At 42.8% G+C, this 22844-nt stretch overlaps 1 protein-coding gene across 1 annotated transcript in view; it reads left to right on the top strand.

The window, feature by feature from the left end:
- Positions 1-646: 646 nt before the first annotated feature.
- Positions 647-22844, top strand: part of AMER3 (APC membrane recruitment protein 3) — a 41805-nt gene continuing 19607 nt past the window's right edge. Inside the window, exons 1-2 of the mRNA XM_066556509.1 lie at positions 647-734; positions 7739-10788. Of these exons, the coding sequence (XP_066412606.1) occupies positions 7760-10771 (3012 nt within the window). The 5' untranslated portion in view covers positions 647-734; positions 7739-7759 and the 3' untranslated portion in view covers positions 10772-10788. The remainder of the gene's footprint in view (positions 735-7738; positions 10789-22844) is intronic.

Raw genomic sequence — 22844 nt, 5'->3', positions numbered from 1 at the left:
TGTTGTACCATCAAATGTTGCCTTTGCTGCACACTGAAGCAGAAGTTAGACTGAAAGGAGAATTTGGTAAATGATTTTTGTTGAAGGCATTATGAGGTTAATACCAGGCACTCCAGCCTTGGGCAGCTGAAATAATCACTCTTTCCCCTTATACCACTTTGCTTCCACACAAAATCCCTTCTAACTTCAGCTTTTACTCAAACTCTACAAAAGGTGGCACATTCCAATAGCCTGCATACACTGCCAGTGAAGCATCACATGAACCAAAACATATTCAGATCACTTTTCCTGAATCCTGGTCTGAAACAAAACAACACATGAGACATGAAATTAATTTGGATGTATTCCTCCCTATTCAATAAGCAGTCATATGGAGAGGAACCAAAATGCTGGCTCAGAAACTCCCAGGCTTATCTCATTGCTTTTATTCCTAAAGCAAAGGAGGCATTTCCATGGCACCAAGCAGATGGCTGAAATAAGCATCTTTCCTATATCAAGCTCCATGTGGAAGCTTAGAATCTATGTGAGGTATGAAAAAGCTACAAGCTGGAGGAATGAGGGGGTGGGGATGGAGGAAGAAGGAGGAGGAAAAGACAGGGGGTGGAGAGTAACACTGGAGAGCAGCAGTGGTCCAGCCCCTCAGAATCTGAAAAGCATCACAGGAGCTCTGGATAAAGAGCAGCTTCAGGAGCAAGGCTAGGAGACAGAGGATTTCTGCTCACTGATAAAACATGGTGAGTAGCATTTTTGTGATCTGCCTCGTTTGCTCTGGTGCAATGGCATTTCTTTTGCTCTGACACAGTGACTCTGAGTGAGTATTATTTTGGGATGACTGCTTGTTTTTGAAGCATTGCTTTTTACTTCTTTTTCCATACATCTGGCAAGTCTGTGCCTGTATTTATAAAAATGCACATTGTATCTCCTTTTAAAGCAATAAATTACTGAGGACAGCCAAAGCAAAGTGTTAACACTTTGCTGTCTGCTACCAACAGGCTGCTGGTCAGGGCAAGAAAAGAAAAGCTGTTTCCTTCTCAGGTATGCAGTGGAAATTTCTGCTCTGCTGCCTTCTCTTAGCAGTACAGTGATGACTGGAAAGCTCCCTGCGCAGGACTTAGAGCTGGCTGCCCTTTTGCATGATGTAATTGGAACATTTTGAGCCAGTTACGTTTCTTTCAGCCTCAGGTATAGAAGAAAACTGAGAGAGGGGTGCAGAGATTTTGTCAGAGAAGGAGCATCCTTTTGTCATGGGCTCAGCCTCCTTCTGCCCTGCCCACACCCCATGTGTGGTTGGGGGATGCTGTGGGTGCCCAGATGGGGCTGGGGGATGCTGTGGGTGCCCCAGATGGGGCTGGGAGATGCTGTGGGTGTCCTAGATGGGGCTGGGGGATGCTGTGGGTGTCCTAGATGGGGCTGGGGGATGCTGTGGGTGTCCTAGATGGGGCTGGGGGATGCTGTGGGTGCCCAGATGGGGCTGGGGGATGCTGTGGGTGCCCAGATGGGGCTGGGGAAAGCACTGGGTGCCTCACCTGGGGCTGAAGGATGCTGAGGGATGCTGTGGGTGCTGCTCTGCCCCCAGGGATCACTCCTGTCAGCACGCGGCAGGACAGTGTGCTGGGAGTAGAAACGTGGTTAATTTTACTATGAAAAATCCTGAGCTCCACAAAACAGTTGTCAGGGCTTAAAGGAAGGTTCAGACTTCCCTATAGCACATTGCTAATAAGATTAAGCATTTAACTGCACATCTTTCTAGTATTCTGCTGGGGAGTGTAAGATTTTACTTTGTGTGCTCAGTGGAATGAGGGTTGAATTAAAAACACACTAATGTGGTTTTTGCTGGTTCTTCATGAGAAAGCCAGTGCCTGACCTAAATGTATATGCAAATATTTAGGCATCCTGGGTTACCCAAGAGAGACAAATGATTAAGGGGAATGATAAGATCCAGCCACTAAGGGTGATGAGAGGAGTACTCCTAAGGAGAGGCATGATCTCAATGCAGGTTTGTGTGTCACACAGGCGCCTTTAAAAAGAAACATTCTGCTGTTCCCTGAATCACGACTGTCCCTGATTACATCCTCCGTCCTTTCCACCCTGTTCTTTTCTGCTTTCTAATGGAGATGAGATGGTAGCAGGGTAATCACTTTAAGGGAGAAGGTGAGCTCTGCTTTAAAATCCTCTTTGCTTTTCACCAGAAGAGCTGTTATGTTTATTTGCTCAGTAGAAACAGTGTTACAATAACTGCAGTGAGAATATCACTACCCTCTGGCAAGGAAGCCGTATTCTGCTTTGCAATTAAAAATCAAATTAACAGAATGAAATATATGTTCATGATTATTAGTAAGTATTCCCATTATTAACTTTCATCTTCTCACATAGAGAGTTAGTATTTTTGCCTGTAAATAAACAGTCTTATTCCAAAAATCTCCCCCCACCACACGCTTTACAGGGAACACCAGCTGTTCCTTATGCACTGCTAATTGATTAGATACTAAAGATTAAAATGAGTGTTGTTCACTGACTTTAAAAGTAGCTGTGGCTTTCACCACCTCATGCTTGCTTGTTTTTTGCATTTTAGGACTTCCAACTGGTGGCCAGTAAAAATCCTCCTGAGGCTAAGAATCAGGAGAGCCTCTCAGAGTGCTCTGTTCTTCTGTGTTCTTTCCCATTACACGATTTATCAAGAAATATTTGTTAAAATTTTCATCTTAAAATGCATGGATTTGAATCTTAATGCATGTCCACATACCCAAACCAGAGAGATGCTTTCAGGAAATTTAATTATACTATGATTTCTGATGGAAAAGCAGGGTAACGTTTTCAAAGGTGCCTCTGATACTCAGCATCTTAAGTCTGATTGATATGAAGCCACTTGTGGAAAAGGGATTTTGGACTCACTCCAAACTTGTATCCAAAACCACAAAAGCAGTACAAAGAGAGGTTTTCCCTTATTTTTGCATTAAAAATCTTGAAAGACTATTCAGTGTTTATCAACTTTTCTCTTTTAATAAAAGGCAAATGCTTGGAGGGAGGTGAAATTCAGGTGCCAAGTGACATGCAGAACTCTGCTTAGCAAGAGACAGCAAGGCACCATCTCCACATCTGCCAATTGTGAGCCATTGCTAGTGTGATGCTTCACTGACAGTGATATAAATGTAAAGAAAGAACACTCCTATCTCCCCTTCAAAACCAGTATATTCTGAATTTTACCTATTTCTATCTCCAAGAGAGAGGATTATATATAAATTACACATCAAACAAGCAAGCAAGAGCGGTCCAAGCTGGATCACTGATGAGATTTTGAAATAAATGAACCTCAATTACATTTTTTCCTACTTGAGCAAAATTATATTTGAGCCAAACTTGCCAAAGATGGAGATTTTAAATTTCCTCCTTGTAATGGTGTTATTTCTATCCATGCAACCTCCCTGAAACAGTTACTTCTACTTTCCCAGTAGGATGGTATTCCTAGAATTACATGCAAGAGGACTGATGTTTTACCTTTTCTTGGAAGATAGCATGAACAAACCTTTCTACTGAGTTATAAGCTAGAAAGATGCAGCAACTTTGACCCAGCCAAAAACCAGAGCAAGGTTCTCTCATGTTCCATCACAGAGGGAAACTTGAGGATGGCTGGCAGAGAGTGCTGGGGCCATGGGCAGAGGCAAATGTGACCTTTCTCTTTGGCTGACATGGCAGAGGCAACACCTGCAGAGTTTGAATCCTGCCTCCACCCATTTTCCCAGTGAATGTCTGGCTCCATTGCGCCCCTCTTTGGCCTTTGTGTGTTGGCCTGGGCTTAGGGGGGATTTAGGCCATCTGAATATGGCTCTTATTAACCAGAACAGTTACCTAACTCGGTTTTGCTCAGGTCCTCATAACCCAGATCCAGAAGCAATTGCTTTGATTGTCCTAAAATCAAATCTCCTCAGCCCACAGGAAAGTGTTCATGTTTCCATTATAAAACTTTAATTTACTTTTAGATGAATCACAGAATCTGCAGTAAAACCTCCTGGTTTTAGGAAAAGGCTGTGACACACCCTGCCCAGGTGGTATATGTTTGAGCATGAAGTAATTCTGCATTTTATGAGCAATATTATCCAAATGTAAAGGAAAACCTTACTCCCATTATAGAATCAGCCTCAAATCTGGGTCTAATTGCCTGCCTTAGACACCTGTGAATCCTAAAAGTGAGCAGCTGCTCTGATCAAGCCAGATAAAAAGTAGTTTACTGTGGATGGGAAACCTCAATGTTGCTGCTGCACCCAATCTTATTGTAAAAGACAACTAAACTGTAGCCCAGTGTAAGATTTGAGGATCCCTCTATTTAAACACATTCCATAAGCAATTTTGCAGATAGTAAAAAATCATTTTGTTATTAATGAAGAAAGGATTGAAACTCTCAGTACACTGACTGCTAGTTTCCACAAGTTTCTGTTCTTTACAGTGACTTTTAGTTGAAAATTGTATTTCCTTTGCAAAGATGGAAATCAGACCCTCATGTATCTTTTATCCCTGAGGAAGAAGTGACATCCTGCAAGTCCAAGAGAAGAGTAATTGAAAAGGAGCAGAGACAGGCACTGGTGTAGCTGAGTGCATGGGTCAAGAAATCCCAGAAAAATGTACTATGTTTTGAATGCCTGTAATAATTTTTTATAGAATTTTGATTTAGCTTTATGTAACCACTGGAGGATAACTTTCCCTTACAGCAATTTAATCTGTTTCTAACTTCACTGGTACAGCTTCTGGGGTTAGAGATAGAACTTGTGTCCCTGCAGAGACCCAAAAAATCCCGTATCATGGTATAATCGATTGCAATGAAAAGGGCTAAAAGTATTAATAGATATAGAATGAGCAAATTATCACATAAATGTTTCTGGTCTGTTTTTGGAAAGAAGTTCATTGATAGTTTACATCACATGAGTATGAAGAGGAACTCAGAGTATGGGAAGTTACAAAACAGCATCTAAGATGAATGTTTTAAAAAATCTGCAGACTCTGGTAGCCTGTCCTGAGGAGCCCTCCAAGAGTTGACTGAGCAGGTCCTCCCTTTCTTTTGTTCATTTTAAAGAACATTTTTAATGGGGAAGTTTTACAAAGATATGACAGTCTTAGAATAAGAGGGATGACCCAATGAACAAGATACTAAGTCTGGCATGAATCCTGGGGGAGTGTTAGAAATAGAATATATGGGAATAAATAGTAACATTAAATAATTAGAACACAAATTTGTTGATTATATATATATATAGTAGATTAAAAAAAACAACAAATCCAACAAACCAAACCACAAAATCCCCACAAAACCAAAACAACGCCTAACACTTTTTTCCTCATCAGAAAAACTGAAAAGGTAGCATCAGCTACCATCAGTGTATCTTACATTATTATACTAGAGATATTCTCAGTAAATGTGTTACTTGGGCCTTTTTGGCTTTCAAGATAAAACTGTTCATCTAATCTATTAAAAAAAAAAAAGACATGAGAACAAGCCTTGAAGTTTCGAGACTCAGTTATCAAACTGGTCATCTATTGTGTTTCTTATCAATGAGATACAATTCAGATCAAATATTACTTTATTCCAAAAATTATCCAATGTCATCCTAAATTCTTAGCTTTAATACGTTTCATACTTGACAGTAAATAAATCCATCCCTAAAAGTCTTTTTAATGCATCTGCACAAAAGTTCCCAGCTATGCAATATCCTGCAAAATGACCTTTGCTTAATGCTCAGAATAGGCAGAAACAGCTGCAGGACTACAAAGAGTCCCCCATCCCATTGTTGTAAGGCTGGCACTTGCCAAAGTCACAGACCTCTGAGGAGCTTCTGGCAGCAGCAGGGACACAGGGACACTGTACCTATTTCTGCACTTGCAAAGGACTGAGGTGTCAGACACTCTGTTTTTGGGATATTAATAACTGGTCTTGCATCAGCTTTTTCTTATTGTTTTCACAACCCTGCTGGAGTTCTGCATGCTGCATTGCTTGTCGATCACACCTTGCTTTTCAGAAGAGGAGTGTAATTGTGTCCCAGTGACCTATTTCTGAATATGCAAAACAAGTTTCCTGCAGCATCAGTGAACTCCAGATACCTGACAGGGTTGTAAAATGTTTACTGGCTTTCATTAAGACTGTTCTGTAACACTCACATGGAGTGCCAAGTGCAGATGAATGTGCCAACATCTCAATCACACTGATAGATGCCCATCTATCACTACCCACCATGTTTCCACTGCATGTCAAATATTCACACTTTGCCCTTATGTTCTCTGCCTTCTGTCACTGACCTACATTTATTTGTAAACATTGCTAATCACCTGTTAGTTTGCAGCTTCTCGAAGAAAGGGGCTGTCACTGATCTGCCTGCTGAAGTGCTCCCAAATACACAGTCCTGCATCTTGTGAGGTGATGGTCAGAGTGAGGCTGTTCCAGCAAGGCTGGCAACTGGAAAGCTTCTGGAGGCTACAGACAGCTGTTATAGTTCAAAATAGCCTGAAGACTGCTTTAAGTTCTATTTTTGGAGTACAAAGCCTAGGCTGGGTGCTGAATTTAAGATCTCCTGTTCAGTGTCTCCAATTGTTTAATTATGTCTAACCAATTCAAAACAAGATAAATCATTAAATGAGGTTTCATTCGGGAGAGATCCAAGCACGTTCTTTCAAGAACAGGACTTGGAGTTACTGTGCTGTTTCCCACCAAGTAAAAATCTGATTGGTCCAACAGCTTTTAGGCAGTGCTTGCCTCATCCCTGACCTACCTTTGTGGAAATCCATTGACTTACTCAATATTCGAGTTGATGCATGACAGGAAGGGATCAGATCTTTCCACGAAAGAACTGCCAGAAAACTGGCAGTGACATGGCTAAAATAATTAATGAATAATTAGATTTATGAAAATATAAAAACAGGTTCAATACTAAATTATATAGGCAGAGCCTGGAACTGGCATTGATACAGATACTAGAGTATTTTTAGAAATAGCTAATCAATGCACAGTGCAGACTGAATATGGCAATGCCTCTGTGTGCTACTCTGGTCTTTGTAAATTGGAGATGACGCTTTTGTCATGACTTACAATGATTTTCAATGTGGTATTTTTGATTTTTGACAATAAAAGTAGCAGTGTAGAAAATTATATATTACGCTCAGAGGGAAGCAAAATCAGTAATTCAGTCTCTGCATGCTTCCAGGGTAGTACCAAGGTTTATGGATTTTCTATTCACAGATAAAGATTATTTTAATATAAAGTGAGCATTGTGTGTCGAAAGTTTGATCCATTTTCTTAGGAGATTTGCCAACTTAAGATTTTTGTCCTCCTCTAAGGTACAGATCCATGAACTGCTGCCTACCAGATACACACATTTGCATGTTGAACTTTCTCAGGCATTGCTTTTCACTGATGCCTTCAGAACAGGACCTTTACCTTGTTAAAAGCCATCCTGAAGTCATAATCCTCAATGCAATTCTGTTTATTTCCATCAGACAAAATGTTCTGTGAGCCTCAACTACCAACCCATGATGTGCAATCTTTTCTCCACGTTGAATCTTCCAGCCAACACACCTTTAGTTTCACTCAGTCTGTTTCTCATGCAGTACCATGACTCAATGATGGAAATGTCTGATGGCAGAGAAACTCAATTTTATGCTGGTTAGAAACCCTTCCTTTGTTCTCTAGTTGCTTTCAAAATTTACAAGTGCTACCCACCAACCTCACAATAGTTGTGTTCTGCTGTTTTCTTTACAGAAACAGATGTGAGGAAGCAGTATGGAGCTCAAGAGAGGAAAAACCTTCATAAAATCCAGTGTGCAACATGAGAAAGTTCCACCAGTGCATGCAGCTCCCACCAACAAAGATGAGATGGGCAAAGACAAAAAGGCAGCTCTGGAGGGGAACCAAAGTGTGGCTGAAGTCCAGCTGGCATGTTTGGCCACACACAAGAACTACAGATTTTCTACCAGAGCAGCAAGGAGTGGAACTGGTGGTCACAACCTGGAAAAATCATCTGGCTCCTCCTACAAGCTTGTAAGGAAGAGTAAAACCCACGACTGCGTTGCTGAGGCAGACAAAGCAGAGAGCTGCAGCCCCAGCAGCAGGGCTTGCGAGGAGAGTTTTGCTGCAAAGGGCAAGGCCCGACTTGTCAATAGCATCAGCTTTTCAGGGATGTCCAGCTCCAGCAGTAAGAAGGAGTGTGTGGTCAGCCCCAGCCAGTCTGCTTGCAGCAGTCAGATGATTGATTACAGGAACTTTGTGCCACAGATGCCTTTTGTACCAGCTGTCGCAAAAACCATTCCCAGGAAGAGGATTTCCCTCAAGAGATCTAAGAAAGGGCTCAGAGATATATTTCATATAAGAAAAAATAAACCAGACAGCCTCTCATTTCTGGTGGAGAAGGACAAGAACCTGTCCTCTCCAGGCTGCAAGAGTGAGTTGTCTGGACGTCTTGCAAAGTATCTTTTCAAAACTGGAGAAGCTTGCGCAGCTGATTGCTTGTCACAGGACTGCTCAGACAGTGAACTGCAGTCTGACTCCTCCTACGACTACTGCAATGCCCTGTGTGAAGATGTTGCCTCCCTGAAGAGCTTTGACTCCCTCACTGGCTGTGGGGAAATCTTTGCTGATGAGAGCTCTGCTCACCTGGAGCTGGAGAACAGCAAAGACCTTCTGCTGAGGCGAAGCAAGCACAAAGACAGCCCTGGCATGGGCTCCTTCCAAGGTGGGGTGGAGCAGCTGGCCTCTCCTGGCCAGAATGAGACAGTGGAATTTGCAAAGTTTTGGGACAACATCAACAAATCAGTAAGGCTGCATCAGAGTGCTCTGTTTGAAAAGAAGTTACTGAAGATACCTGGTTCTGACGCAGAAAAGGACAGAAGTCAGGCTGCTGTACTGGTCACAGACCCCCAGGTGTCACCTGATAAAGAAGGTGACAATTCCAAAGCCAGCTCCACAGAAACAGAAACACCGAAAAGTGAAAACCAGGAATCCACATCCACGAGTGATGAAGGCTACTATGATTCATTCTCTCCCGGACAAGAGGATGAACTGAAGGAAGCTCAGACCCCTGGTGTCCCAGGTAGATTTCCAAGAGACAGCTACAGTGGAGATGCCCTTTATGAGCTCTTCTATGACCCAAACGAAGTCAAAGTAAGCCCTATCCTTGATGATGACTTGTGTGCCTCTGAAAGTGTTTCAGAGCAAGCCATTGAAATCCCTTTGTCCATTTACAGCTTTCATGTTGGAGCTGAGGAGAACATGGCTTCCCAACCAACTCTAGACATCATTAGCCAGGGTTTTTTCCACAGCACATGGAAAGGCAAAGAATGTTTGCTAAAGCTGTGTGATACTGAGCTTTCACTGACCATGGGGATAATAAACTGGCTACGAAAACACTCGGGACTCATCTCCTCCCCTGACTCTCTTCAGAGTCCTCAGTCACAGCCAGAAAAATCTAATGATTCATTGATCCTGCCCAGTCACAGTCCAGAGCAGAAAGGGAGCACAGAAGCTCAGCAGGAGACACCAGGCAAGGGTGAATCTAATACATGTAACCTATGTGTGCCTTTGGGGGAAAGCAAACACGCAACCCAGGCCTCTTCAGCAAACATTGCTGGAAGAGACCACAGCCTGGACTCCTGCCTGAACACATCTGATCTGGATTGCCAAGGAAGAGAAGGGAGTCACCACAAGGACTTATCTACAGTGCCTGGGACTGTGGAAACCACCAGATCACCAAGTTATGCACCACAATCACAGGCTAACAGAGACAATCTGCAGACATCTTCAACTGAGAATGAGAAGGTAGCAATTTCTCTGGGATGTGAGACATCCAGAGATAAAAACCCACTGCCAGAAAAGCTGGACAGCGAGAGTGGCCCCCAGAGCTCTGAAAGTCCTTCATTAGATGATAATCATGAAGTAGAATCATGTTACTCCTACAAGACTGCTGCGACCTCACTCCGAGATCCCCCTGAGAGGGAAGACAGAAATAAACCAATGTTTCACTCCCTCTCTGTTTCCTGTGACAAACCACTGCAGCCTCTAACCCTCAATCACTTCCAGAGCTACGTGAGCCCCACACCAACAGAGAGCAGCACTAACATAGTGCAGCTCTTAGAGCACTGTGTAACACAGGTGGCATCATTAAAAATCAGCTATGAAAACAAGCACCTAGAAGACAAATACATTGGGAATGAAATGAACAGTATCATTCATAAGATGTCTCAGTACAAAAACAAGTTATTGTTGCACAATGAATGCAACTGCCTTGCTCAAATTCCAGAATATCCCAGTATTCCTAGCACAAACCAATACAACTATGACACAAGTTTCCAATCTAGCAGTCCTTATCATTTAAAGCAAAATGGGGAGCAAATTTGCTCCGAAGATCAGAAAAGTAGAGCAAAAGTCCTAGATGAGGTTACTCAAAGCAAGATCAATTTTGAATATGCCCAGCTGAATAATCAAGCACTCTCCTATTTAAAGGACTTTGGTCTCAGTCCAAGTGACTCTGGCCCTGACACAACTCTTAGTAGACCAACATTTTTACCTCTCTTTAACTCTGTCTGCCCAGACATAGCTGGTACCTTCTCACAGGGCTCACACAGCACGGCTGTCTGTCTGTCTGACCCTCTGCAGCCTGAGGAGGCCAAGCAGTGCAGCCCAGGGCCCTGGAACTGTGCAGAGAGCCCCTGCCATGGCCTGGCTGCAGGGACTGCTCTGTCCCCTCTCCTAGAGGCAGTGGCCCGGGATACAGCAGTGACAGCCAGGAACCACCAGTGACACCCTGCATGGAGAAGGTGAGTGCTTAGGGGAAGGGAAAATTAAATGTGAAACAATTCAATCAGTTCCCTTTTCACAGAGGGACACTTAACAGCAGAGGAGGCTGAGGGATCCAGGGTCTGTCGTTTATGCTGGGGGTCACATGAGAGGGCCAGGGATCTGCAGTGTGAAATCACAGTGCAGACACGGCCTGTCCTGCAGGTGCACAGTGTGCTGTGCTCTCAAGCACAAAGGAAAGGCTACAGTGCTGTGCTGGTGCTCCTAAGTGCACCAAAAGGATGGTCCTCCCTCTTCCAAACATGAAGTGTTTCTTCAGAAGGTGCAGTTTGTCTCTGGTCAAACTGTGCCATGGCAGAGCAAGAGCTGAAGCCAAGGCATTCTCCACATGCAGGGCTTGACAGGCTTCTCAAGAGAGGGATTACAGGCTCTGTGCTGCACCTCAAGCACTTGAAAATCCTTCAGCCACACTCACATAGCCTAGGGAGAGCCAGAATCTGCCCTGTAAGAGGGGTAAGAAGCACCTTTGCTGCAAATCAGAAACAGCTGATGGAGCACATGGCAATTGTGCTGGTTCAGGTTTGTCTGTCACACGAGGCTTTAGGCCAGAGCAGGCACTGTCTGTACAGAGCTCTGACTCTGTGCCAGCTGAGAAATCCTCTGGCCTCCAGCTGCTGAGAGGAATTTGTTGTAGCAGTATGAAACCTGGGTAAATTCTCTGTCATGTGCCCTGCCAAATCTGACAGATTGGCTGGACTCTACCCAGCCTTGGCCTCTGAGAAGGCCCCTTTGGAGGTGGTGGAACACAAAGAGGAGACAAGGGCCAGGACAGAGAATCAAGGAACAGCTCACAATTGAACAGAAGGATAGAGGGAACACAACATTTCTTTGGCTCTAGCTGCTCACAGCAGTGTGACTGCTCTCTGGTCATCTCTAAAGGCTTCCCAAGCAGCACAAACAAAAAAGGACAGTGTTTCTCTCTGTGTGAGGCAAGAGAAACATTTCCTTCCATTTTCTGGGAGTAGATTCAGCCTCCTGCTTTTCTATTTATGCCATTGTGCAAATGACCTTGCCCACTAACAAGTCTCCCATTGCAGACAGGGATGTTTTTCAGGAGTCTGCATGAAGCTAAGGGCCAGAGTCTTCCATACCCTTAACAAACACATTGTATGTTATAATCTGTTCATCAGTAAATTAGGTCTTATAATCTGTTCATCAGTAAATTAGGTTTTTCTCAAATGAATGAAGTGGTCTTGGGTTTTTTTCCATTTTTGTTGTAAACAATGCTGCATTTGTGGTGGTTCTGCTGATTAGCAACTCACCTTCTTGTGTCACCAGAATTTTTAGCAAAACTTGCCATCCAAGGACACACCACAGTCCTTAGAACTACTAATCTCTTTTAGATATTTCTGAAGTTATAAACTGAGTACAGATGAGGCAAGGTTTGTGCTTACAGCTAGTATATGTATGGAACCAGGTCTAGGCACAGCTGCTTGGGGTTAGGAGAACAGATCAATGTATGCATTGGCCTGATATTTTTATTTTGCAATGAATATTAATCCACAGGGTACTGCTAGGAATATAGGCTAGGAATGGAAAGGAATTCTAATTTTGAGGAGTGGAATGATAGAAACAGAGAAGGGAGCTGTGTGACTGTCAGGAGTGGTAACAGACTTTACACTGAGCAAGACATAACACAAGGAGACATTACTGGACCTGGGGCACATTCTCTGCATTGTATCAAGTGGCAGCTGCTGTGTGCCACCACGTGCCAGCACTGATAATACCTGCCATGGCAGGAATGTGACCAGGTCATGCTTTCACCTGAGTCCCAGAGAAAAGGCAATTCAAGCTTTTTTTCCAAGAGGGAACTGCTGATTTTTGATAAAGGTTTCTCAAACAGTAAAATGAATGAAATTTTAGAATATAGGTGGGATTTCTATATTCATAAAGTGACTTTGAGGACTGGGCTCATTTTAAGGAATAATTTAACAGCAAGGCAGCCATTTGTTAAAATTTTTTACAGAAAAATAATTTAGACAATAGTTAAAATGTCATTTAAAAGAACTGGCTGTGGAGACAGATCCAAACACTGGTGCGTGACTGGTTTTCCCACCCGATATTCTCTTGCCTGCCCATATAACAGATGGCCTGCAGGTTTGCCAGAAATGTTCAATCTTTGTGACAATGACTCAGGGGCTTTGCCTCAGCCATGGGGGTGGTAGAGCAGGAGAGGCAGTGTACAAACATGGTGTCACCTCAGAATCCATGGAGACAGACAGCCCCGAGAAACACTCCTAGGCTGGACATGACTGTGCAAACTGCGAGAGCTCAGGCACAAAGAGTGCTCTAAAATACCACACAGAGGAGCTGGGAGACAAGTGACAGATCCAGAGGTGGCTCCTGCTTTGTCCCTCAGATCAAATGCAGCCCCTGATCCTGCCATGGGTTCCCAGGTTTGACCTGAAGGAGGTGGGAATGAGGTCTTGCCATTTGTCGCAGGGCAGAGGAAAAGCCCTTATCAAACCCATTAAAATATCCAGGTTTTGTCAGCCCATCTCAACATCTCCCAGGACCCACAGTAACAAACAAGCCAAATCTCTCTGCTCCAAAAGGTGTTCAGGGTTCCCCTGGGCCATGCCTGGTCTCTTGGGCTTTGCTACTTGACAAGCACAGGACTGTGATGAAGAATGGTACAAGAAATGGCAGTCACAGCTCCTATTCCATTTCCCCCTTCCCTGGCCTTTTAGAGAGAAATCTGCAAACACTTTGTATCTGAGCTCACCAGGAACCCCAGGCTTCCTCACGTGGGAATATGGAAGGCTTGTGTAGAAAGTGAGAATTACAGATAAAAAATGCAATGAAAAGCATAATTTTCATTCTTCAATATCTAAAGATTAGGACTTAAAAGTGAACACAATCCAACCCCTGAATACAGAGAGGATTCCTAGATCTGTACATTCATGAATCATAGAAAACAAGCTGCAGAAATTTGTGATTTTCAACCACACGTTTTTCATCAGGAAACTTAATTTTCAGAAAGGAAGCACAGTCCTCAAGCAGTGCATTGGGAGGTCTTTTCCTGACTCTTAAAACCCCTGGAACTGACCAAACAGACAACACTGGATGTCATAGCAATTGAACACATGTAGAACAAAACACTCTCTGCAAACAGAAGCATTTCAGACCACTGAGCCATTTCTACCACTTAATGGGGTTTGAGCTGCATCTTCCATTAACTGGTAGATGTGACAGAGCAACAAAACCTCTTGTGCCCCCAACAATATGTGCTCACTTCATTCAAATGCTGAACTGCCACATTATGCACCAGTTGAAGATTTTGGATGTGTTTCAGTGATAGCCCTGAAAGGAGTGCATTGCAATAAGCTTGCCCTCAGGTCAGAAAAAAATACATAACTGTCAATCAAACAGGGATTGCTATAATAGATGGGGCAGATGTGGATAAAAGAAGACAGTATTGTATATGTGATTGCTGTTATCAAGGAACTGAGATTCAGAAGCAGATAAAATAGAGCCTAGGCACTGCAAAGTGACAGAGGAATGTGTATCTGATCCTCATCAGCTGAAGGGCTACTCCTGGTCTAGGCAATTCCTGTAATGCTTTTTATTCCCTCCTGCTTCAGCTTCACTCCCTCTCTCTTAAATAAGGTTGTATTTCTCCCAGGCAGATAATTTCTCTATCTGATAGGCATAGAGAAGGCAGACTGCAATATTTGGATTTGGTAAAAAAGAAAAACAGAATGAAGTCTCATCTGTGAATAGGCACTTTTCTGCTCAAGTAGGGTATTATTTCTCAAAATGGTCAGAGAGATACCTTAACAGGTGAAAAAATAAAGGCAGAACCTCTGTGCACACAGCAGGAAAAATGTATGGTAGCTTTTGAAGTCTGTTGTAAGAAATCCTCCTATTTCCATGCTCCCTCCATGGCATAGTAAAGGATGGTGTCTCAAGCTGCACATGATGAAATGTAACAAGGATACAGCACAGAGACAGCCAACACATCTTCTGCACTGGAAATGCCTCTGGCTCTGAAATACACACCTGTACAAAGTCAGTTACCCAGAGCATGTTGCAGTGGGTATTGAAATCTCATCTGACAGCCCACCAGCCACGCACACACACTCCTGATCACACAATGCATCACAAGGTACAAACGTTGTGTTTGTCACACGTGGTACCATGGAAGCAAAGAGCAGGGAGACAGAGGTGACAGGTCACAGCCTCTGCTAATACATTTGAATCTTAGTCACCATGTGCCCAGATACTTGGGCTAAATGCTAAATTAAACGATTTTCTCCTTCATTAAATGCTGTTGCTTCTGGACTTGGCTCTGTCTCACTGCACTGTCTTCATGGTACTTTGTCATCAATGCTCATTCTACCCAAAATCAGAATTCTATCAGGGGGAAGAAATGTTCTTGCCAGTGTACTTGCTAGAGGAGGGTTTTTCCACAGTTATCAGCATGGATAATCTCTTAAATGCCAGATGCACTATAATGTGTTTCATTTTAAAACTGAAGAAATTGATTTGCTGCTTTACCCGCTATTGCAGCAGGATGGTTTCCATGGATACAGCCTTAGAGGGACTCTATTTTCCCCCTGTTGACAACAGTACAGAAAGCTAAATTCTCATCTTCACTGCACCAGCATGAATTTGAAGCTAGGGCAATGATTCCCAGATTTAATCCTGAGAGCAGAAGTTGTCTCCCAGTCTCCTTCAACCTTGAATTTGAGATTTCCAAGGGGATAACAATGGAGGGAAACAAAAAAAAAAAAAAAAAAAAAGAATAGCAGCATGGTCTGAGGGCCAGGACATGTGAAACACACAGTGCCTCTGTATGAGAAATGGGGAAAAGTCAAGGCAGAATGCAAACACACTAACTGCTCATTCAGAGGCTTAGTGTCTTGTCTGACATTGAAGTGCAAAAATATAAGTCAGATTTGGGCTACAGAAGTTTGGCTATAGAATTAGGGAATTGGGCCCTTTTTGTTTAAATGAATCAGTTGTTATCATTCTGAAAAAATCTGCTTCACTTCAGGTCAGGAAGGCATAAGAGTGGGAAGAAGGGGAAAGTGAAAGCTTTGTATCCAGAGCAGGCTGCTTCTTTCATACAGGAGAGAATCTGGCCCCCTCTGGAATACAGCCATGGAGAAACACAATGCAAAGGAGATCCTCACCTTGAGAATGGCTGGAAGAGTCCAATGGCTTTATTTATACTCACAAGCCAGCAAGTAAAAAACAAGTAGGATGAAGAGCCTGGAAACCTCAGCTTTTTGGATCTCAAGTATAAAATATTTCATTCCATTTCCTCCATCAGAGAATGCAGAGGGGCAGAAACAGAGGCTTCCAGAAAACTCTACATTCTACCTCTGCCAATGGGCTGCAGCATGTGTTTGGAAAAGAAGTGTCAGAAACAGGGCAAATGGAGAATTTAGGAACCTGAAATAATCAATCTCCTATCTTCTGGCAACCAGCACTGTCTGAGCTAGACCTTGGCTCCTTCTGGGTGTCTGGGTTTAATGCTCCCTTTTCCAAATGCCCTTAAGCATAGGAACTTCAAAGCCTTCTAATTTCTGTTATGAACCTTTCATAGTTTAATGTCTTTAAGGCACCTCTTACAATCTTGTGTCTTTTGTGCCATACTTATCCGCTTTGCTTTGCAAAATTTAAAAAATATTCCTTTTGAATGTTCTCCTTTTCTGACATCTATTTGTTCCTAAAACAGGCACTGTGCTTTTTGTGGTCTAGCAACACTGGGGACATGACAGACTTTTTGTGATTCAGGGCAGAGGCTACGCCTCAGTACTTATGTCTGGGGTCTCTGTAAATGAAGACACAGTTTAAAGAGATGGAAAGCACAGAATTCCCCAGCATCAATAGACTTTTCTGCATTTTTCTAGAAAAAAAGAAAACAAACCAAAAAAAACCCCACCAAACAAACCCAACCCAAAAACAACAAGAAGAAAACCCCAAACCCAAACAGATAATTTTAAATCTGGCTTAATTAAAGATCAAAAAAATTCATCATCCAGTGAAAGGCATAAAGGACCATTGTCATGAGCACTGGAGCACTGGGAGCCTGCACTGTTTTAATGAAATGCCCAAAATGAACACAGTTCCCCATCAGGTCTTATGGAAGGCTATCCTGCTTTAAGTAAACTCTCCTATGGGTCAGTTCTTGCAGGAAGACTGGACTGTACACATCTGGTGTGGCAAGTTTCTTCTGTCACTCAAATCATGGGGACTGCATCTCTTTTACATTTGAAGGTCAGAAAGATATTCACAGTTTTTGGACAGAAATAGAGTTCAGGAGAGAGAGACACAAGGAAGTGCTGTATGTTGGGGTTTTCCTGTGGAGTAAGGCAACATTCTGAGCTTCTCTCTACATTCATGTGGCAGACCTGCTCCGGGAAAGCTTAAAAGATCTTGTGGCACTTAATAATAGTGTCAGCCAGGGATGACAACTGCACAAATGACACCAAGATACTAGAGCCAGCAATTTCTCTTTTCCCACAATCAGCTATCCTCCACCTTGGGGTGATTATATTGTCCAAGGAGAAACTGTCAGTCTGCAGGTCAAGATACAGGATAGATTACTGGAGAACCATAAAAAGGAAGGTCCTCTTTGTCTTATAGAGAACAAAGAAAGGGGTTTTCTCCATCTCCTCTTCACTAGTCTTCTCCAACTTCAATACTTTCCTTTCCAAATTGATTTCTTTCTTTCCATTTCTTATCCTTCCATGACAACTTTCCATTTTCCTTGCTCCAGACAGGCTCAACCCTTCCCTATCACATGCTTTAAATTCCTTCTGCCCCCTCCTGGAGACTGAACCCACTTCAAAACTCTTTTTCCTTTCCCATATGAGAGAAGCTGCCAATTCTTGGCAGCTCATTACCCCTACCAGACAATTCTCCCCACCCTGAAGAGCCTGGAAACCCCTCCAGAGGCAAATCCTGCAAATGCCAGCCAGGTTCTGCTTAACCCCCCAGAACTTGGGTTCTGTGCTTTGCTCACACTGCACAGGTGCAGTCACTGAAGGATGTGGGAGGATCACAATCTATGGCCAGGCAGGATTAAGGAATTTTGACACTCTTTAACCCCTTTGTTATGTTTCTCCACCTCACAGCCAACAGAGCGTAGAAAATCAAGTCAAGGTGGCTTTGGGTCTGTGATACGCAGCCAGGGAGCTGCAGAGAAATCAATGGGAAGAGAAATTTTATCTGACTTCAGCCAGATGGAGAGGGACCCTGATTTGCTGCAGGAGACATGAGGCACAAGGCTGCATCAGAAATTTTCACAGCTCCAGCTTTTCAAGGAGATTGTGTCCTCTGCTTTCAGCTGCACTTTTAGGAAAGATCTGATTGGGTATTAGCCTTAATTAACCCTGGTGCAGTTGCATTTCTGAAATAGGGGAAGGTTGTATTTTACTCAAGCATCAAATGGGGCTTCTCAGCAGCAGAAAAAACACTGAGGAAAAGGAGCAGCTCTTCCATCTGTGTACTTTAAATAGAGGATGCTGCAATTTATGGCTCTTGGAGAAATAAAAGCTCCATTTCCTTCCTTAGCCATTCTGTCTTCTCTTGAACATACAGACAAGTAGGGTTTCACTCTGAAAAAAGCTCTAAATAGACTGTTGCTATAGCAACCAACTCCCTGAAACCCATTTATAATTAAGATAGTGGCCTAACCACCCAAAAACCACATCCTGCAAAACCCCCAGGTTTGTTGCTTCCCAAATAACAACGGTGTGTTTTTACAGGGAGTCCATCTGATCAGGACAAGGTTGGTTAGGTGGGATTGCAAGAGTGATTATTTCTTTGGAAGTGGTTTGCTACTGAGATAGCAAAAGGATGCCAGGAAACAGCAGGGTTGCAATGCAAGGCTCTTTTTTTGGCTAGATTTCTTAAAGCTTCAATCAGTAATAAGATAGTACTTGAATCATCTCAGCTCTCAAAAGTACTCTCAACTATAATCTGTAAAATTTTGAATAATACTTACAAATTTAAAAATGCCCTCAGCTTTTTTTTTCCAAAATTCAAAAGCTGTCTTACATTAAAATCATGCACTATAACTAATTAATAATTTTTCTGCTAGAAAAAGGAATGTCAGTTTTCCCATTAGTGTTTATTAAAGGTGATGAGAGTTAAACTGTATGATTGAATGCAATCCTTGAAACATAAATTAAGAATGGATGAGGTTATTTTAAAAATGACATTTGTTGCTGAGGGTCATATAATGTGAATGATAGAAATGTGAAATTTTTATGAGATTTTATGGACACAAATATATGAACAGACACTTAAAAGGAAGATTTCTCTCTATTGCTCCCTTGATCTCTGAACTTCACATTTTGTATTGTTAAAGATAAATAAACTATACCCACCAGTCTCTCTAGAAACTGTAATGCCCTTGACCCACAGTGGTTCAATAAAATAGCCCTCTACCCATGAAAACATAAAATACTGGGGCAGTTTACTGTTTCTAAAGAAAGTCTAGTGTCTCTTGCAGCATGTTGCAAACTTACTCAATTAAAGAGCCATTAAGGTCTTAAATATTAAAAATAATCCAAATACAAAGCAGGCTTTGAAAAGAAGTCCAGAGCCCAGGCAACTTTCATTTAACTGAAATTAAATAAAATTAAGTCTGAATATTGAATGTTGATACTTCACTCCCATTTTCCTACTTTTTGTTTGTTTTCTTGAAAAAATCCATTTTTCTCTCTCTGTTTCCTCAATTATTCAATCAGCCATGGTTTAAAATTTTATAGACCAGTACTAACCTCAGAACCATGAACTGGCAAACCACTGCTCTGCAGTGTACTTTCAAAAATTCTGGATTTCATGGTAAAAAAAGAAAGGTTCCACTTTTCTAATCCCCTTCCACTAAACTATTCTTCTTTCTACCTTGGTTTACCCCCTATCAGTCACCACTGTCTGCCACACCACCGTTCCCATCCTGCTGCTCCTCTCTGTGCCTTAACTGTGTTTTAGGGAAGCTGTATTTTTGTAAGGCCAAATCCTGCATCTCACTTTTAGCCTAACAACCAGTAAACACAATTAACAATTTTTATTGATTGAAGCTGATAGGATACTGCTCTCAGTACCTGTGGGATTTTGTCAGAAATCAATTTCACTTATTGCCATCACATACAAGCTCATGTGAGCCACACTGTGTTCTATTTCCCAGACCAGCAGGGTGGATTCTCCCCTGCACTCAAATGTGACCTGTGTCAGGAGGTGTGCTGTCTCCCTTGATTTGATAAAGAGAAAATGAAAAAATCTGTAACTGCATTAACTGTTATTGGATACTATTATTGCCTTAATCCTGAACAGCAAAATGACCTCAGATGTGTTTTGGATTTTCTACAGACAGTTGCCCACACAGGCAAAACCGCAAACAAACCCCAAAAACAACAAACAAACAAACCTCATAATCCTAAAAACAACCCACATCCCACTTTCTCCATTTCTTTATCTAATGTAATACCTTACAGTCTATCAAAAGGAATGGAAAGTGAGGCAACTCAAATAAATGTACAGAAATCATCTGGCTGCAGATAGACTAAAATTACAATTTTTCATCTAGGAAACACAATGAACTTTATGCTGAAAGTCAACAGTGAATAATAAATCATTACATTTACCTATTTGATACACTTCAATCCTTGGAGATAAATACTTGTAAGGTACAACCAGACTCCTGTAGAATTGCATTGTAAAAATAGCTACTTTTAAAAAGTAGTTACTTTTCTAAAAGTGCCCAATGTCCCTTAGACCAGGCTTGGGGATTAAGGGCAGGAGAGAACCAGAGCAGCACAGCTGGGCTTCTCTTCACCTGTGCTGGGCACCAGGCAAGCCAGCAGAGAGCAAGCAGCCAAGGGAGGACACAGTCCCTGCAGGCCAGCACCCCTTGGCTTGGGCAGGATGCACGCTGTACACCAGCTGGCCCTTTTGGCAAACCAGGAGGCCATGGACTGAATTTGGAACTGGAGGTGGTGGCCAGCCCTGTGCTGAGCTGCAGTTACTGAGCTGAGCTGACAAGGGCAGGAAGTTACAGGAAGGTTACAACCCATGTAACCTTAGAAAAGGCAATGAAGATTTTTATGAAGCACTGGTACCTGGGAAAACTACCAGTGAAACGTTGGCAACGATCTTAGCAGCACAATTTGGCTACAGGCCCTTTGGTTGGACTTCTCAAGGTCACATACCTCTTTCCTGCACATGCCCAGGACACACACACAGTGTATAAAACAGTCGGTCCTCCTCAGCCAACAAAACACCTGGTTTTGGGTTCCATTGATTTCTTCAAGTTCTGACAGCTCTCCATGACTTGGGCTTTTCAGTGGGCTAGGAACACCTGGATAGTGAAAAAAAACAAAGAAAATATGGGCTTTTGTGAGAGTGCTGCAGTAGGACCAAATATGTTTTGCATGGAAGAGCTTCCATCTGGCCTGGCCTGCCAGAGCAGCTGAGAAGCACAAGCCAAAGTTCTGGGAGAGCAGGACCCCAGACACAGCACATTCCCACGGATTTGCATCGTGAGGCACCTTGGCCAGCCCTGTGTGTGCATTGCTTAATCCCCACTCTACGGATCACGGAGCATGAGCTGTCACTGCACATCCACCGCTCCCTCTGACTCCATGCAGGGATTTGCTGGGAAGCATTGTTCCCTACAGAGCACAGGCCCTGCTCTGCCCTCTCACACTCCCTGTTCTCAGTCTGCTCCAGTGCCCAGCCATGCTATGCTCTCCATGCTGGGCTGGGCCCAGCAGTCCCAGTGCTCCAAGCAGCCCAATTGTTTCATCACTGGGGCTGGTTCTATTAATAACTACACTGTTGGCCACTGGCATTTCTGATGGGATGCTCCATCCATGCCTTAAAAAAGAGCACTGCACATAGCTTCCAATTAGCTGGGAAATGTTTTCTGCTTCTCTGCCTAGAAGGACAGAGACAACAGTAGCATTGTTAGCAATGAACTGCCACCTCCTAATGTTGAGTTACGAGAATTAGTGGGTTACTAAACTACCACTGACCTTCTTTTACTATTTTTCTTAATTAATCATGAAGGCTTTGAAAAATGCTATTAAAAAGATATTTAAAATTAACAGAAATTGGGAGAGAATGTATTTAGAATAGAGGAGTTTATTTGCACCTTTATGGTGCCAAATTATTGTTAAGTAAAAAAAGGGACAAGAATCCTAAATATGTTTTAGACTGACTTCCTCACTGCTCTGTAACAACCCTGTTCAGAAAAAACAGTCTTTTTAAAAAAAACCCTTTCTTTAGGCAATTGTAGACCCTGAGCATCCTCCATCAGGATATGATGCCAAATTTTCTTCCTTCTATTCATCAGACTCAACCTCTTCACAATCCTGTGCTGTGCCCTGCTTCTGCCTCCTCTTTCAGCTTTCTTAGCCCTGGTTCCTTTCTGCAGGGAGGGGAGAGATGCAGACCTTTCCTGGCCCCAGGAAAGAGGCTGCAGAGAGAACAGTTTGTTATCCACCTCCCTCTGTCTTTGCTGGTGTGTTGTTTGGACACTAAGCCACAAGACTTTAGGAAGGTCTCCCAGGAAGGGACTTGGAGATCATGTTCTACTGGTGCATCTGCTCTCCTCTTTCCTGTGTCTCTGCCTTGAAGCAGAGAGAGTGTCTCACCTTCAGCCTGACCAGAGGCATTGTTGTCTCAATCCTGATTTTATTTATTCAGCTCAGGAAATCTACAGAAAGTATTCTGTTACCAAATGAGGACGTCATATGGCAATCATTCACAGCACAGGGATCAATAAACTCCCCCTGGCAGCAATTTATCACTCCGTGTATCACACAGCAATCCTCTGGGTGCTATGACTGAAGGCACAAAAATATAAAGTGAGCACAATGCAGTGAGGAATAATGGCCCAGTACAAACCACTTCAGAGGTGGAAAAAAATCCTTAATGAAGGCAGCCTTCTGTAGCACCCAGCAAGAAAAACCTCAACTCAGTTAAGACCTAACTATTAATAAGTGACACAAATGCTGAAACCCTTGTTTTACTGTGCTTTCTGAGAGGGGATTCA

This window comes from Molothrus aeneus, chromosome 10 (genome assembly GCF_037042795.1).
Source record: "Molothrus aeneus isolate 106 chromosome 10, BPBGC_Maene_1.0, whole genome shotgun sequence".
In the NCBI taxonomy this organism is placed as follows: Eukaryota; Metazoa; Chordata; class Aves; order Passeriformes; family Icteridae; genus Molothrus; species Molothrus aeneus.
The sequence above is the reverse complement of the archived record's forward strand: the minus strand, read 5'-3'. Positions and strand labels throughout refer to the sequence as shown.